We start from the raw sequence: 18,014 nt of genomic DNA, 5'->3' as shown, positions 1-18,014 counted from the left end.
TATTGGGGGTGTCTTGCTAATTGCCTATAATTTCCACCTGTTGTCTATTCCATTTGCACAACAGCATGTGACATTTATTGTCAATCAGTGTTGCTTCTTAAGTGGACAGTTTGATTTCACAGAAGTGTGATTGACTTGGAGTTACAGTGTGTTGTTTAAGTGTTCCCTTTATTTTTTTGAGCAGTGTATATACACACACACACATTTCCACACTGAGGTTGGAATAACACAGTGAAAATTATGATATTCCCTTTGTATAAGAGCCGTTTGAAAAGACCACCTGAAATGTTGTTCTGTTTTGGTGGGATGGACTGCCTGGTGAGGCGGTAAGTTAGTTAATAGCCCAATAAGAAAGAGTTCCAAACCTTTCTGCCAATAACAGCTAGTTTTCCGCTTTCCCTTCCCCACTCAGACCCCTCCCAGACAGTCTTAGCTAAATTCTTGCTTGATAAATTGCTCTTCGCTAACAAGCAATTTATTTTCAATTAAAATGGTCAAAAATAAACAATCACAGGAAGGTACTTAATTGTTAGCCGGAAATGATTTGATATTGAGATAAAAACAGCTGCATTGACTCTTTAAACTAAATGGAGCAATAACTTTGTTTCAGATGTTAGTCTGGTTCTTAGTTATGCTGTTCAGTGCTACCCCACTGCTATTAACCCACTCAATAACAGATAGAAAATCATGTCCTGCGTAAATATCATCTGTCTCATCATAGAGTGACTCAGGAAGAATGGCACTTAAATAAAAGTTTTCATCTCCCACCATCTCATTCACCATCTATACTATCCCACCCTTCAGAGGGTTTCCTCTCATATGGAGATGGATCTTCTGCTCCTCTATTATCTCTGCTTTTAGTGGTCATGTAACAGAGCATGCACCACACACTTTCCTCTGGAGCGATCTGCACTCCACTGCCTGTCCTGAATGGACGCAGAGTACAGGAACCTGCAGAAAGGAGCACAAAGAGGGGAGGAGGCGAGGGGAGGTTAGAAGGGGCTCAAAAGAGGGGACACGGTAATATAGTAAGGCATCTGCTGTCACCTGTCTGAAGATGTGGATACACTATTTACCCAGGATGAAGTAGGTGATGGCGCCTGGACCCACGTCCCCCAGGGCACAGGCACATGAACAGGCACAGGGACTTTCCATCCAGATCTGCAGGGGGATGTCTCCACCAAAGTGTTGGGTGAAGGAGGTGGATCTGTTGGGACTACAGTGGTGCACTACTGCAGGTGTACTCTAGGACTATGGAAAGGGGAAAGCTGATGTCAGTGTTGAGCACACAGACAACAATAATGACACTTCTGATTTACGCTTCTGCTTACCACAATATGAAACAGACAGCTGTTGTTGTAATGGAAGTTTTTGCCCGTGTGTAGACTTGATGTTTTGATAACCATGTTAATCTCTCGGACAAAGTAACTTTTATCAATACATTCGCCTGTAATTACCCCCCCCCCCCCAAAAATGAAATACTAATTAGCCACTAATGTGGCTATCATACAGAACTACAACATGTAAAGTGTTGGTCCCATGTTTCATGAGCTGAAATAAAAGATCCCAGACATTTCCCATACGCACAAAACGCTTATTTCTCTCAAATCATGTCACAAATTTGTTTACATCCCTGTTAGTGAGCATTTCTCCTTTGCCAAGATAATCCATCCACCTGACAGGTGTGGCATATCAAGAAGCTGATTAAACAGCATGGTCATTACACAGATGCACCTTGTGCTGGGGACAATAAATGGTGACACAGTTTTGTCACACAAACAATGCCACATATGTCTCAAGTTGAGGGAGTGTGCAATTTGCATGCTGACTGCAGCAATGTCCACCAGAGCCACGTGCATCCACGCCAGCCCAGGACCTCCACATCCGGCTTCTTCACCTGCGGGATTGTCTGAGACCAGCCACCCAGACAGCTGATAAAACTGTGGGTTTGCACAATCAAATAATTTCTGCACAAACTGTCAGAAACCGTCTCAGGGAAGCTCATCTGTGTGCTCGTCGTCCTCACCAGGGTCTTGACCTGACTGCAGTTTGGCATTGTAGCCAACTTCAGTGGGCAAATGCTCACCTTTGATGGCCACTGGCACGCTGGAGAAGTGTGCTCTTCACTGATGAATCCCAGTTTCAACTGTACCGGGCAGATGGCGTTGTGTGGGCGAGCAGTTTGCTGATGTCAACGTTGTGAATAGAGTGACCCATGGAGGCGGTGGGATTATGGTATGGGCAGGCATAAGATACGGACAAAAAACACAATTGTATTTTATCGATGGCAATTTGAATGCACAGAGATACCGTGACGAGATACTGAGGCCTATTGTTGTGCCATTCATCTGCCGCCATCACCTCATGCTTTAGCATGCTAATGCACAGCCCCATGTCCCAAGGATCTGTACACAATTCCTGGAAGCTGAAAATGTCTGAGTTCTTCCATAGCCTGGGTACTCACCAGACATGTCACCCATTGAGCATGTTCTGTATGCTCTGGATTGACGTGTACGACAGTGTGTTCCAGTTCCCGCCAATATCCAGCAACTTTGTACAGCCATTGAAGAGGAGTGGGACAACATTCCACAGACCACAATCAACAGCCTGATCAACTCTATGCGAAGGAGATGTGTTGCGCTGCATGAGGCAAATGGTGGTCATACCAAATACTGACTGGTTTTTTGATCCACGCCCCTACCTTTTTTTTAAGGTATCTGTGGCCAACAGATGCATATCTGTATTCCCAGTCATGTGAAGTCCATAGATTAGGGCCTAATGAATTGATTTAAATTGACTGATTTCCTTATATGTACTGTAACTCAGTAAATTCTTTGAAATTATAGCATGTTGTATTTATATTTTTGTTCAGTGTAGCTAGTAAAAGTAACTTTTTATTTTGTCTTTCACTCGGGTCTGCAGCTGCCATTTTCCATTGGGAAAGAGAAATGGCCCACCATGGCAGAAGAGGAAGATCCAGACTCATCCACCATGGCAGACTAGGAAGTTCCAGGTCCCTCGGCCGCTGAAGAATGTAGGAGGCTGCTGTCTGCACAGCTGCAGAATGTTCTCACTGAGGTGCATCTTGAGGAAACATTGGCACAGTTGAAGGTTCTACAGGAGAATCAGCTCTATACCTGCAACAGGTATTCAGCATCACAGCTTCCTGATAAAGTACATTACTTAGTATGGAAACAGGACTTCCAGACAAAGACATGTTTAACATTGTTGAATACTTGGAACGTTATAAGGACTGCGTTGTCTACTTTGCCAAGTGAAGGGTCGAGGTGCTGTCATTTGAGGATCAAGTGTTTATGGTGCTTATGAAGTTGCATCACAGCTACACCAACTAACACCTGGCTCAACTATTCCATTGTAGTGCAAGCACTGTCAGCAATGTTACCATCACTTTCATTCATGTGATCAACAAGATTTTTTTCATTAGCATCATGAAGACTGTTCCAGAAACTGCAGGATGGTCATTGACGGTACTGACATAGAACTTGCTATTCCAAGTCAGATGGATCTGCAGAAGCAAATCTACTATGTGTACCATTCAATGCACTCCTTCAAGCTACTCCTGGGAGTTGCACCTAATGCGATGATAACATACTGCATTGATCTGTATCCAGGATCTGTGTCGGACAAAGCCATTGTCCAGAAGTCAGAGTTTGAGAAGATCTGGAGACATGATTTTGGCAACCAAAGGCTTCTTGATCCAGAGCTTGATGCCTGCTGGAGTCACTGAACATTCCTCCATTCCTGAACCACAAAAAGTTCACAGAGAGTGAGAGACATCTCACAAAAGACATAGCGAGAAACAGGATCCATGTTGAGAGGGCAAATGCTCGATTAAAAGATTTAAGAATCCTGAGATTCATCCCACCTTATCTGCATTGTTATAGTAATGTGCTGGCGCAGACTTGCTGTGCACTTGTAAACCTCCAAGACCCACTCATCAGAGAAGTAGCTGTTGATTGGGAAACAAGAACAAACAATGAGGTATGAGGGTTGGATGTTGAGGAACCACTTGTCACATTATCCAAGGTGGGTTTGTGTTATGATAAACAATGCATTTTCTGTCCAGATAAAGATGTTGATACACCACTGATCAAATCTCTCTTTGTTTTCCAGTCCAACAGGAGTGCATCCCTCAGACCATCCGGTGCGTGGACATCCTGTGGCAGTGTGATCCGAGCACAAGCGTCCAGTTGTTGAAGCTACAGCAGATTGAGCCTGTGGACGGACAGATCAGTAACTCATCAAATATGACACAATATTGTGTACAACAATGAATTTGTAGATATATCTACACAGTATGTTTGTCATGTTTGTGTAAGGTTCTCATGACTTAAGATTGTGTGTTAAGATGTGCTCTCTCTCGCTCTAGTTAAGCAGTCCAGATTATTTTCGTATGGTGTGACCTATCCAACTCTACTTATTTCTTATTTGGAGTTCAATGGAACGAGGGAGGATGCCAGATGCCGGGATAGCAGGTAGCCCTTTGATGTTGCTTTGCTTTGATGTTGGCAGTTAATTTGAAATATTGTCAGTTAAATCATTCCACTTAATCTGGCTGGCTAGTTAGCTGACAAACTAACATACTGTGCAGAGACTAACTACATTATTTTATTTGGCTGCTTTGAGCAAAACTTGAATGTAATATAAATCAAATCAAATTTTATTTGCCACATGCGCCGAATACAACAGGTGTAGACATCACGTGAAATGCTTACTTACAGCCCTTAACCAACAATGCATTTATTTTTTAATAAAAAAGTCAAATAAAACAAAAAAGTGTTGAGAAAAAAAGAGCAGAAGTAAAATAAAATAACAGTAGGGAGGCTATATACAGGGGGGTACCGGTGCAGAGTCAATGTGCGGGGGCACCGGCTAGTTGAGGTAGTTGAAGTAATATGTACATGTGGGTAGAGTTAAAATGACTATGCATAAATAATTAAGAGTAGCAGCAGCGTAAAAAGATGGGGTGGGGGGGCAGTGCAAGTAGTCCGGGTAGCCATGATTAGCTGTTCAGGAGTCTTATGGCTTGGGGGTAGAAGCTGTTGAGAAGCCTTTTGGACCTAGACTTGGCGCTCCGGTACCGCTTGCCGTGCGGTAGCAGAGAGAACAGTCTATGACTAGGGTGGCTGGAGTCTTTGACAATTTTGAGGGCCTTCCTCTGACACTGCGTGGTATAGAGGTCCTGGATGGCAGGAAGCTTGGCCCCAGCGATGTACTGGGCCGTACGCACTACCCTCTGTAGTGCCTTGTGGTCAGAGGCCGAGCAGTTGCCATACCAGGAAGTGATGCAACCAGTCAGGATGCTCTCGATGGTGCAGCTGTATAACTTTTTGAGGATCTGAGGACCCCATGCCAAATATTTTCAATCTCCTGAGGGGGAATAGGCTTTGTTGTGCCCTCTTCACAACTGTCTTGGTGTGTTTGGACCATGATAGTTCGTTGGTGATGTGGACACCAAGGAACTTGAAGCTCTCAACCTGTTCCACTACAGCCCTGTCGATGAGAATGGGGGCGTTCTCAGTCCTCTTTTTTTTCCCCTGTAGTCCACAATCATCTCCTTTGTCTTGGTCACGTTGAGGGAGAGGTTGTTATACTGACACCACACGACCAGGTCTCTGACCACCTCCCTATAAGCTGTCTCATCGTTGTCGGTGATCAGGCCTAACACTGTTGTGTCGTCGGCAAACTTAATGATGGTGTTGGAGTCGTGCCTGGCCATGCAGTCATGGGTGAACAGGGAGTACAGGAGGGGAATGAGCACGCACCTCTGAGGGGCCCCCGTGTTGAGGATCAGCGTGGCAGATGTGTTGTTACCTACCCTTACCACCTTGGGGCAGCCCATCAGGAAGTCCAGGATCCAGTTGCAGAGGGAGGTGTTTAGTCCCAGGATCCTTAGCTTAGTGATGAGCTTTGAGGGCACTATGGTGTATAACCTATTCTAGGAGCCTATTGTTTGTGTATGATCTTCATTCATTGTTCACTTGTTCACCTGTCAGGTACAGGCAGGGATGACCGGGGCCTTCAGCAAGTAAGACACAGGGGGTAAGACATCATTTAAACATCACAGATATACATTCTCACTGTGCCCATGATAAAGTTAACTACATTACTTTAGTTGGCTGCTTCTAGCAAAACTTGTAGGTAATATAACCTATTCTGGGAGCCTAGTGTGTGTGTATGAACTATGTGGAATATCTTTGGACCATTGGCTTCCCTGAAAACAGGTACTGACAAGAGGCATGACGAGAACGCTGATCTTGGATATAGAAATCCTTTGACTTCACTGCCTTTTCAATGGTAAGGTCCCTTGCACCATAGCGACACTTGACCTCCATCACTGCTGTGGTGCCCACCAGACCATCCAGTGAGGCACCCAGGAACCCAGACCCCGTTACCCAAAGCCCTGACTCCTGCACATCAATTCCTGTAGCCATTTGAATGCCTTGATGTCCTCCTCTTCGTTATCTGTGCCCCACTTTACAGACACCCCATCCAACGACTGATCTGAGGACCCTTTTTAGCAGCGATGGAGTAACGCGCTTGGCCCTAACCACTGCTCCACAATTGCTGGCCATCAACGTCCCTCTCCTCATGGTGTGCCAGTTTGGGTTGGTGCGCTGTCCAACTGTTGCCGGTTGTATAGCCTCTTACTGCTCCACCGACAGCGCCATGCCAGGATGCCTGCATCCCTGAGATGCCCTTTTTATTTTTTACAATGTCCGGTACAGACAGGGATGACAGTTGTTGTTCTAGCTCAGGTTCAAGGATACATGCCATTCCACTGAACCTGCCCAGAGAAGGTTCCTTAGTCACTGAAGATCCTCCTGTGTGGGCTCTAGGGACAGAGGCTTGTAGTCTTCATCCGGGTACAGGTCCTCCACTGACTGCACCTCATTGGGCATGGCTGGCTTCCTCCACTCGCATTCCACATCCGTACAGCTGATATTGCGAACCGCAAAAATAGCCAATGCAGCTGCATGGCTACACATATGAGCTTCACGGGGGCATTCGTCTGTGGTAGAGAGAATCACCTGGTCACCTATAGACACATGCAAAGAGAAGGATGTTAAGTGCAAAATGCCTTTCAATGCATGACTTTGAACACCTTGAAATGCATTTGTTTTAAGAAATGTGCTATATAAATAAAGTTTGATTTGATTGATGACATTACAGCTGTAAAATATAATACAAGTGCAGTTTTTCCATAAACTTAATTGATAACTTGGGATTTTAGCACTTGACATATCATACACGGGGAAGGATCCTATAAATCAAGACTGTGAATGCATGTACCACTGAGAATAAACAAATACTGTGCCTTTGAAGATTTGGCTCTGGTCATTCAACTACAATACAGGCTGGATGTCTAAACAAAGTCAATCATTCTGAATGTTAGATTTTTTGATTCATTCTCATCTATGACAACATTCTAGAACGGAGTTATCACTCATCTAAGTCTGATATACGGGGTAATCTGGTTAATGATAATATAATTGATTAAGTGGCTCTTTCCTTGTAGAATGTTGACAGCTGTGTAGAACACATAGTATTGCTAAGATGCTCAAACTTAACAGCTACACTCACCGACACAGGATAAACTTTATCCCTCATGCTGGCCCTGACCAAACCGGTAAATTGCCCCTCACTATAGCTGCACTTCTCCACATGCCCAGACTTATCGTGGTCTTCTCCCCTGTTAATGCTCTTGAAAAATGCCATAAGGTCTGAACTAGACACCATAGTTGACATACTGTACAAACAATTATCTAGGCTAAGTAAAACAAAAATATTTGATCTACTGCTCTGCTAACTAGCTAAAGTGTAGTCAGTGGCTAGCTAAGACAGTAAAGGGACATAAGTTCAACACTATTCAATTAATTTCAATACAGCACATGATTCATCATGGATTGGGCACAGGTCTCTGATCGTGCTGGTGAATGGTAGCTGACAGTGTCGGCTAGAGATGTGTAGGAGCTTCCTGCAGGAATTTGTAGTCTTGCTGAAGTCTTCTGTTGCTAATTAGCGTTATATATATTTTGAGTAGATTGAGACAAATATATTGATAAGTCACCTTGTCCAAGAGAGAATTACACGGTTATCAAAATGTCACGCCAAGGTAACCCCTACAGCTTAGCGTTCAACACCATAGTGCCCTCAAAGCTCATCACTAAGCTAAGGACCCTGGGACTAAACACCTCCCTCTGCAACTGGATCCTGGACTTCCTGACGGGCCGCCCCCAGGTGGTAAAGGTAGGCAACAACACATTGCCACGCTGACCCTCAGCACTGGGGCCCCTCAGGGGTGCGTGCTTAGTCACTTCCTGTACTCCCTGTTCGCCCATGACTGAATGGCCAAGCACGACTCCAACACCATCATTAAGTTTGCTGACGACACAACAGTGGTAGGCCTTATTACCGACAACAATTGTTACGAACCCTGGGGCTTTAAAAGTCTAGGGTGGACGGTAAAGAAACCTGTAACATAACTTATGCAAATTAGAATAGTGAAACGGAACAGTGAGAACAAAATACACTGACAACCAATCCTACCGTCAAACACAAAACGTTTATTTTAAACACACGGTAAATGTTTTGGGGAAAGGGGCTGAGCTGGACCCAAGGAATGAAAGACATTTTTAAAAACCTAAACCGATCCTGCCTACCTCAAGAACCGCTAACTTGCTACTAACTATACAAAAATACAGTGGGTGGTCCGCTCAGGTCTAACTAGTGTTTTTAGACAACGTTTTCCTACGGGTAGTGTATGCCCAAGGGCGACTTGCTAAAAATCCCCTTTTCCCCAGGCACAAACAAACATAGCTAGGTAAAATAAGGAATAAACAGCAAATGAGTGACTAGACAATAGCAAACAAGACTACACAGTAATACATACTCACATGGAACAGGACAAAGTGAGATGTATGGGCTATGACTATGTGGTGTATGAAGGAACAAAGGTAGTCTGTCTATCAAAAAGGTCTGTGACAAGAAGTTTGCATCTGTGTAGCCTAATGTGTGAGAAAGCCAAAAAAAAAAAAAGTATTGGTGAAAATCACAACTGACTGGGTTTTTAAACCAGGGGATGTGTGATGTGATTAGGTAATGAAAACCAGAAACAAGTGGTGCATTCAGGAGGAGTGTCCACTGATTGGGCCACCTCAGCAATCAGCAGATGAACTGATGACTGACAGGTGGGACACACCAACGACCACCAATCAGGAACACAAGGGACACCTGTGATTAGGGCAGAAGGAGAGGAAAAACACAAATACACATACAGGATATCTGTATCCGTAACAACGATGAGACAGCCTATAGGGAGGAGGTCAGAGACCTGGCAGTGTGGTGCCAGGACAGCAACCTCTCCCTCAATGTGAGCAAGACAAAGGAGCTGATCGTGGACTACAGGAAAAGGAGGGCCGAACAGGCCCCCATTAACATCGATGGGGCTGTAGTGGAGCGGGTCGAGAGTTTCAAGTTCCTTGGTGTCCACATCACCAACAAACTATCATGGTCCAAACATACCAAGACAGTTGTGAAGAGGGCAAGACAACACATTTTCCCCCTCAGGAGACTGAAATGATTTGGCATGGGTCCCCAGATCCTCAAAAAGTTATACAGCTGCACCATCAAGAGTATCCTGACCGGTTGCATCACCGCCTGGTATGGCAACTGCTAGGCATCCGACCGTAAGGCGCTACAGAGGGTAGTGCGTACGGCCCAGTACATCACTGGGGCCAAGCTTCCTGCCATCCAGGACCTATATACTAGGCTGTGTCAGAGGAAGGCCCAAAAAATTGTCAAAGACTCCAGTCACCCAAGTCATAGACTTTTCTCTCTGCTACCGCATGGCAAGCGGTACCGGAGCACCAAGTCTAGGTCCAAAAGGCTCCTTAACAGCTTCTACCCCCCAAGCTATAAGACTGCTGAACAATTAATCAATTGGCCACCCATACTATTTACATATTTTCTTAACTCTATTTCTTGAACTGCATTGTTGGTTAAGGGCTTGTAAGTAAGCATTTCATGGTAAGGTCTACTACACCGATTGTATTCGGCCCATGTGACAAATAAAATTTGATTTGACCAAACACATACTTAATTTGAAGTGTTCGTAAAATTCACTATGTGAAAAATGAATGGTGGAAAGATGATTGGAACCATTTCCGTGTTTGACCACTAGGTTTTATGGGGTATTATGACACGTCCACTGTGGGGGACTATGTCAAAACAAGGTGAAATCCTGACATCAGTGATCTTCCGGTCGGAAAGTCGGAGCTCTAGAAAGATGCCAGAGTTTCTGATTTGGAATTCCGAGTTGGATGACCGTTCAAAAACATTTTCCCCAGTTGGAGCTAGTTTTTTTCAGAGTTCCCAGTTGACTTGAATGCACTGAAGTCGGAAGTTGTAGATTTCCAAGTTGTTTTGAACGCGGCGTACATCACTACAATAGGAAGTTGACGCCCTCACTGCACTGCACACGCCTCTGCAGGTGTGACACACCCTGACAATCTGCTTACCGTGGTACTGCTCTCGGCTAGAAAAAGAGGTAAGAGAAGATAGACCATTGTCATGAAATATGCTTATTTTTGTATATATGGCTAAACCAAATGCTATTCAATCGCATATGAAGATGACTAGGCTTCAAATGCATCTCCAATGATTTTCACTGAATTCAGATATTCTTGGTACAGCAAGGCATCTAAAGATAAAGGACAACATCAGGAAACCAGGTTAAGGTAAGAACTTTTGTGAATACAGTGGTTGTCAGCTTTCATGCCAGTTAAAACAGTAAACAATGTCTGAGTGTAACTAATATAAATGTGTCCATGTTATGCCCCAAAATATGCATTTCTTAGCCACAAGATATAATTACAATTTCTTCAAATTAAAAACACCTGTCTAACTTGAAATTGAGCTATACAGTATACATATACAGAGTGTACAAAACATTAGGAACACCTGCTCTTTCCATGAGACTGACCAGGTCAATCCAGGTGAAAGCTATGATCCCTTGTTGATGTCACCTGTTAAATCCACTTCAATCAGTGTAGCCTTGAGACAATTGAGACATGGAATGTGTATGTGTGCCATTCAGAGGGTGAATGGGCAAGACAAAATAATTAAGTGCCTTTGAACGGGATATCCTAGTAGGTGCCAGGCACATCGGTTTGAGTGTGTCAAGAACTGCAACGCTGCTGGTTTTTTCACGCTCAACAGTTTCCTGTGTGTATCAAGAATGGTCCAACACCCAAAGGACATCCAGCCAACTTGACACAACTGTGGGAAGCATTGGAGTCAACATGGAGTCCCTGTGGAACGCTTTCGACACATTGTAGAGTCCATGCCTTGACCAATGGAGGCTGTTCTGAAGGAAAAAGGGGGTACAACTCAATATTAGGAACGTGTTCCTAATGTTTTGTGCACTCAGTGTAGATCCACCCATGTTTGCTGCGGCTTGGTTTATGTGGTGTGTGTCAGATGGAGAAGAGGAACAGTCTGCGTCGCTCTGGGACAACAAGGCGGTGGTGGGGTCTGCGGAGGCGCTGGAGGATGTTAGGACTGTTTGAAATCAACCAGGAACATGAATTCTACAGCCTCACCTGTCTTATGAAAGAGGGGCTGCATGCTGCCCTCCAGACCAGCATCGACACACCAGGACCTGTCAGTAAAACTATAGACTACACAACAATATACACACTATTTCAACTGTCACACAGAATACGTTTTTATACCCTAGGAACTTACTGCATTGACCCCCCTCTGAGAAAAGTACTGTACATACATCTATACTGAACAAAAAATATAAACGCAACATGCATCAATTTCAACGATTTTACTGAGTTACAGTTCATAGAAGGAAATCAGTCAATTGAAATAAATCATTAGGCCCTAATCTATGGATTTCACATGACTGGGCAGGGGCGCCGCTATGGGAGGGCATAGGCCCACCCACCTGGGAGTCAGGCCCACCCACTGGGGAGCCAGGCCCAGCCAATCAGAATGAGTTTTTCCCACAAAAGGGCTTTATTACAGACAGAAATAACCCTCAGCACCCCGCCCCTCCCACTCCTCAGACGGTCCTGCAGGTGAAGAAGCAGGATGTGGAGGTCCTGGGCTGGCGTGGTTACACGTGGTCTGCGGTTGTGAGGCCGGTAGGATCTACTGCCAAATTCTCTAAAACTATGTTGGTAGAGAAATGAACATTAAATTATCAGGCAACAGCTCTGTTGGACATTCCTGCAGTCAGCATGCCAATTGCACGCTCCCTCAAAACTTGAGACATCTGTGGCATTGTGTTGTGTGACAAAACTGCACATTTTACAGTGGCCTTTTATTGTCCCCAGCACAAGGTGCACCTGTGTAATGATCATACTGTTTAATCAGCTTCTTGATATGCCACACCTGTCAGGTAGATGGATTATCTTGGCAAACGATAAATGCTCACTAACAGGGATGTAAAGAAATGTCTGCTCAAAATTGGAGAGAAATAAGCTTTTTGTGCGTGTATTTTTATTTCAGCTCATGAAACATGGGACCAACACTTTACATGTTGCTTTTATATTTTTGTTCAGTATATTTCGAAATACAATGCAAGTACCTCTTCAAAGAGTCTCTTAAATAATCCCACAGCGCCCCCTCCGCACCCCCCAATTTAGAAAAGTTAAAAAAAGATTGCCTTTCGTGAACTAACACTCGCACTTGACCTTTCCCCCCCTACTAGCACTGACATTGGTAGATACTTTGAGAAAAAGGTTACTTACTATGACTGAGATGTGGTTGTCCCACATGCAGTGCATTCGGAAAGTATTCAGGCCCCTTGACTTTTTCCACATTTGGTTACATTACAGCCTTATTCTGAAATTGATTACAAAAAAATAACAAATCTCATCAATCTACACACAATACCCCATAATGACAAAGCGAAAACAGGTTTTTAGAAATGTTTGCAAATTTATTACAAATAAAAAACAGATACCTTATTTACATAAGTATTCAGAACCTTTGCTATGAGACTCGAAATTGAGCTCAGGTGCATCCTATTTCCATCGATCATCCTTGAGATGTTTCTACAACTTGATTGGAGTCCACCTGTGGTAAATTCAATTGATTGGACATGATTTGGAAAGGCACAAACCTGTCTATATAAGGTTCCACAGTGGACAGTGCATGTCAGAGCAAAAACCAAGCCATGAGGTCGAAGGAATTGTCCGTAGAGCTCCGAGACAGGATTGTGTCGAGGCACAGATCTGGGGAAGGGTACCAAAAAATGTCTGAATTATTGAAGGTCCCCAAGAACACAGTGGCCATCATCATTCTTAAATGGAAGAAGTTTGGAACCACCAAGACTCTTCCTAGAGCTGGCCGCCCGGCCAAACTGAGCAATCGGGGGAGAAGGGCCTTGGTCAGGGAGGTGACCAAGAACCCAATGGTCACTCTGACAGAGCTCCAGAGTTCCTCTGTGGAGATGGAAGAACCTTCCAGAAGGACAACCATCTCTGCAGCACTCCCCCAATCAGGCCTTTATGGCAGAGTGGCCAGACGGAAAAAAACACTTGTCAGTAAAAGGCACGTGACAGCCTGCTTGGAGTTTGCCAAAAGGCACCTAAAAGACTCTCAGATCATGAGAAACAAGATTCTCTGATCTGATGAAACCAAGATTGAACTCTTTGGCCTGAATGCCAAGTGTCACGTCTGGAGGAAACCAGGCACCGCTGATCACCTGGCCAATACCCTCCCTACGGTGAAGCATGGTGGTGGCAGCATCATGCTGTGGGAATGTTTTTCAGCGCGAGGGATTGGGAGACTAGTCAGGATTGAGAGAAAGATGAACGGAGCAAAGTACAGAGAGATCCTTGATGAAAACCTGCTCCAGAGCGCGCAGGACCTCAGTCTGGGGCGAAGGTTCACCTTCCAACAGGACAACGACCCTAAGCACACAGCTAAGACAACGCAGGAGTGGCTTCGGGACAAGTCTCTGAATGGCCTTGAGTGGCCCAGCCAGAGCCCGGACTTGAACCCAATCTAACGTCTCTGGAGAGACCTGAATGTACCTGTGCAGCGACACTCCCCATCCAACCTGACAGAGCTTGAGAGGATCTGCAGCGACGAATGGGAGAAACTCCCCAAATACAGGTGCGCCAAGCTTGTAGCGTCATACCCAAGAAGACTCGAAGCTGTAATCGCTGCCGAAGGTGCTTCAACAAAGTACTCTGTAAAGGGTCTGAATGCTTATGTAAATGTGATATTGATGTTTATTTTATTTTAATACATTTGCAAAAATGTCTGAACTGTTTTTTGCTTTGTCAATATGGGGTATTGTGTGTAGATTGCTTGAGGGGGGGGAAAACTATTTAATCCATGCTAGAATAAGGCTGTTATGTAACAATGTGGAAAGAGTGAAGGGGTCTGAATACTTTCCGAATGCAATGTAGTATCTTAAAATGAATGCATTAACTGTAAGTCGCTCTGGATAAGAGCGTCTGCTAAATACTGGTAGTTTTTCCTTATTTTGTTGCATGTGACAAGAAACCTTTCATTGTGGGTTGATATTGTTTCACTCAGGATGAACTTTCTGCTGAACATTACAAATCGGAGGAGACTCAAGTCCACAAGGTGCTATTTAAACAATATTCACATGAATAACACTATGAATCACTATTCACATGGAAAACCAATCCTGACAACTTACTGTCTATTTTAGTAAATGTTTTGTGGGACATATCTGTTTTGATTCATGGTCCTCTGTTGCCTCCCACTGCAGGACTATGAGATGCAGACATTTGCACGACTGGTGTTTTCCAGCCTGCGGCACTCCCTGGACATAAAAGAGGAGGAGTACAAGAGGTCCCTCTCTTCAGACTGCTGCTATCTACAGTTCATGAGCAACTCCAAGAGCAAGGCTGACTTCTTCCTCACGTGAGGCCTACTGAAGGACAACATAAACATCATAAATGTACATACAACACATCTAATCTAGCCAACTCTATAGTAGCACATGCAGAAAATGCCTTATTTTTTACCTCCTTAGGAATGACAAGAGGTTCTTCCTAAAGACACAAAATAAGCGGGAGGTGAAGTTTCTTCTTTCCAACCTGAAGGCATATATGGATCACTTGGAGAAATACCCCCACTCATTGATGGTCAGGTTCCTGGGTGAGAGAGAAAATATCACATGAGAAATATTGGGTAGAATGTCACCTGTTGCATGTCATTTTGTCAGCTGTGCATACTCGTTTCTTATTCCAGGTCTCCATAGTATCCAAGTACCAAATGAAACAAAGGTGATTATAATGAAGTGCACATATTCAAACACAGCCGTAAAAAACAACTGTATTTAACTCTTCTCTTAATCTTTCTCAGAAGTATTTCATTGTGATGCAGAGTGTGTTTTACCCGGACGAGAGGATTGATACCAGGTAAACATTGTTTGTGCTGTAGTTATGTAGTTAAAAATATATATTTCTGGATTGTGTCGACAATTTTGGCTTTGTCTCTTAGATATGACATCAAGGGCTGTGAGGTGGGTAGGTGGACTGACCCTGCATCTACTGGAAGCCCAGTTAAGATTCTGAAGGATAACAACTTTGAAGGAAAGCACATCATTCTAGGTAAGAGCCTGGTATGCCCTATATCTGCCAGATCCTGACGGAATGGAGAAAGTCATATTTTATTGTGTTGTGTTGTTTCCTTGTGTCTTATGACTTGAACAAAAAGTGAGATTAAGTGCCATTCACAAAGGTAAAAACCCATGCATTCTCCTAAGAAGTAAATGTTTATCATGTGTTGACAGATCAGCAGCGCTCCTGGCTTGTGGATCAGGTTGAAATAGACACAGCCTTCCTCCGTAGCCTCAATGTGCTTGACTACAGTATCCTGCTGGCCCATCAACCCTTGCACAAAGACGAGCTGGACAGGAAGCACTCCTTTAGTAACCTTATTGTGCGCACTGCAAAGTAGGTGTTCAGTGGAGCACAATAATCTACTGTATGACAAAGTATGAAAAAAAAGTAACGGAATAGTCTTTATTGGACACTCCAGACATGCAGTTGTTGCTGAGCTAATGTAAGGTAACACTGTGAGAAGATCACTGGTAATCAGGGCTTTTACTCTTACCCTGATGTAAGCTGATTTTTATCTCTTTTGTTATTCAGTTCTTACATGGTCTTTCCTCTGCAGGTCCATGGCCCAAGACAGTCCCACAGAGGAAGAACACCACACTATTCTGTTGTTGGAGGGGGACTCTTCTCGACTGGCATCAGATACAATAGACAGTGGGTCAGACCACGTCCAGGACACAGGGGAACACTCTGGCCATTCAACCCCCTCGGTAAACAGTACAGATGCAGAACTCTGGGAGTTCCATGCTCATCACCGTAGGCTGCTGCCTAATTTCAAGAACTCAGTGCATGTCATAGATGGGCCAGAGCTGCGCTACTTTGTGGGTGTTGTAGACATTTTTACTGTGTACGGTTTGAAGAAAAGGCTGGAGAACCTGTGGAAGAGTCTGCGCTTCCCTGGCAGAGCCTTCTCCACTGTCAGCCCAGCTACCTACTCCCAGAGGTTCTGCCAGTGGGTAAAGGACCACACCAAGTAAAACAGGGACACTGAGATGGCTAGATGCATTGTTAGTGACACAAAGCCCATTGAAAGACACAGAAGAGACTGTCAATTGAAAAATCTAACTGGGCATTTTATTCAGTTTTTGTAGTTAACAGTATGAACAATAGGTGGTACCACATAGCTTCTGTTGCAGAGGTGGTAGCCTATATCAAAATACAGATACTACACACACAATTTAATTAAGCAATAAGGCCTGAGGGGGTGTGATATATGACCAATATACCAACAGCTAAGGGCTGTTCTTAGTCACGACTCAATGTGGAGTGCCTGGACACAGCTCTTAGCCATGGTATATTGGCCATATACCACAAACCCCCGAGGTGCCTTATTGCTATTATAAACTGGTTACCAATTTCATTAGAGCAGTAAAAAAAATATTTGTATCATACCTGTGGTATGTCAGCCAATCAGCATCCATGGCTCAAACCACCCAGTTTATAATTGTTATTTAACTTATGTTATTAAATTTGTTCATATTATTATGGTATTCTGTGTGTTATATAAAAAAATTACCAACAGGAATTTCACCCAAATAATTATGTGGCAAGTTTCTCATAAAAAAAATGATGCATGAATATGTATTACATTTTCTTGGAATAAGTCGTGAATACAGAATCAATCATTAAAAACATGTCACTGCATAATAAACCATACACTGCATAAATTGTAATATGGGTAGACAATAATTTATTGAAGTAATGATTCCAGGATGATGTGTCGATACCAGGGTCACATTGCTTGGCAGTGACAGATCCGAGCTAGCGCTGTCACTGACTGGCCAACGTAATATGTCCCTGCCTGGACATACAGTGGCTAGGTTGATGCGGTGGACTCAGTGTGTGTTCATCATATATATAGCTAGCTAGCCATTGGTTTAGCCAGATACTACTGACATGGATTTCAACGTGAAGAAATTAGCTTCGGATGCAGGAATTTTTTTCACTCGAGCTATACAGGTACCTAACTATGTTTTTAAATTGAATGTATTTCGTGTCTCCAATAAATTGACTAAATGCTAAAGTTACTGTAGCTAGCTACCTAAATGCTACTGTAGCTCGCTAGCTAGCTAATGTTCGCTAACTAGCTAGCTGACGTTAGCTAGCGTCTGGCTTCAGTAAAAACTGGAAGCATTATTACATATGATTTAGCATATTTGCCAGTCCTTAAGCTAGATATTAGAGGAAGGTTTCTGTGCCGTCTGCTATAGCCACTAGCACTGCTAGCTTGATACTATAGCTAGGTAGCTATGTTTCCGCTAACTAACGTTAGCTATTTAGCCATGTTTTCGAAGAACTCTTTGCTTTTCGGTTTCAGGTACAGTCAGTGTATCTATGGGGTCAGACGTGACCTTTCGTGCCACGACCCTCCAA

At 43.8% G+C, this 18,014-nt stretch overlaps 1 protein-coding gene and 1 pseudogene across 2 annotated transcripts in view; both read left to right on the top strand.

Moving 5' to 3' along the window:
* The first annotated feature begins 11,502 nt into the window (after positions 1–11,502).
* LOC311141509 (phosphatidylinositol 4-phosphate 5-kinase-like protein 1) lies at positions 11,503–16,618 on the top strand (annotated as a pseudogene). Its single transcript has 8 exons — positions 11,503–11,685; positions 14,587–14,637; positions 14,786–14,940; positions 15,053–15,177; positions 15,271–15,440; positions 15,523–15,632; positions 15,815–15,977; positions 16,201–16,618. The product of its transcript is annotated as a phosphatidylinositol 4-phosphate 5-kinase-like protein 1 (transcript).
* Positions 16,619–17,447: 829 nt separating this feature from the next.
* The window catches only part of LOC311141885 (endophilin-B2-like), a 29,374-nt gene continuing 28,807 nt past the window's right edge, over positions 17,448–18,014 (top strand). Inside the window, exon 1 of the mRNA XM_084177383.1 lies at positions 17,448–17,600. Within this exon, the coding sequence (XP_084033509.1) occupies positions 17,538–17,600 (63 nt within the window). The 5' untranslated portion in view covers positions 17,448–17,537. The remainder of the gene's footprint in view (positions 17,601–18,014) is intronic.

This window comes from Coregonus lavaretus, assembly GCF_964263955.1.
Source record: "Coregonus lavaretus genome assembly, chromosome: 14".
NCBI classification, from domain to species: domain Eukaryota; kingdom Metazoa; phylum Chordata; class Actinopteri; order Salmoniformes; family Salmonidae; genus Coregonus; species Coregonus lavaretus.
This window is presented reverse-complemented; position numbering and strand designations above follow the sequence as displayed.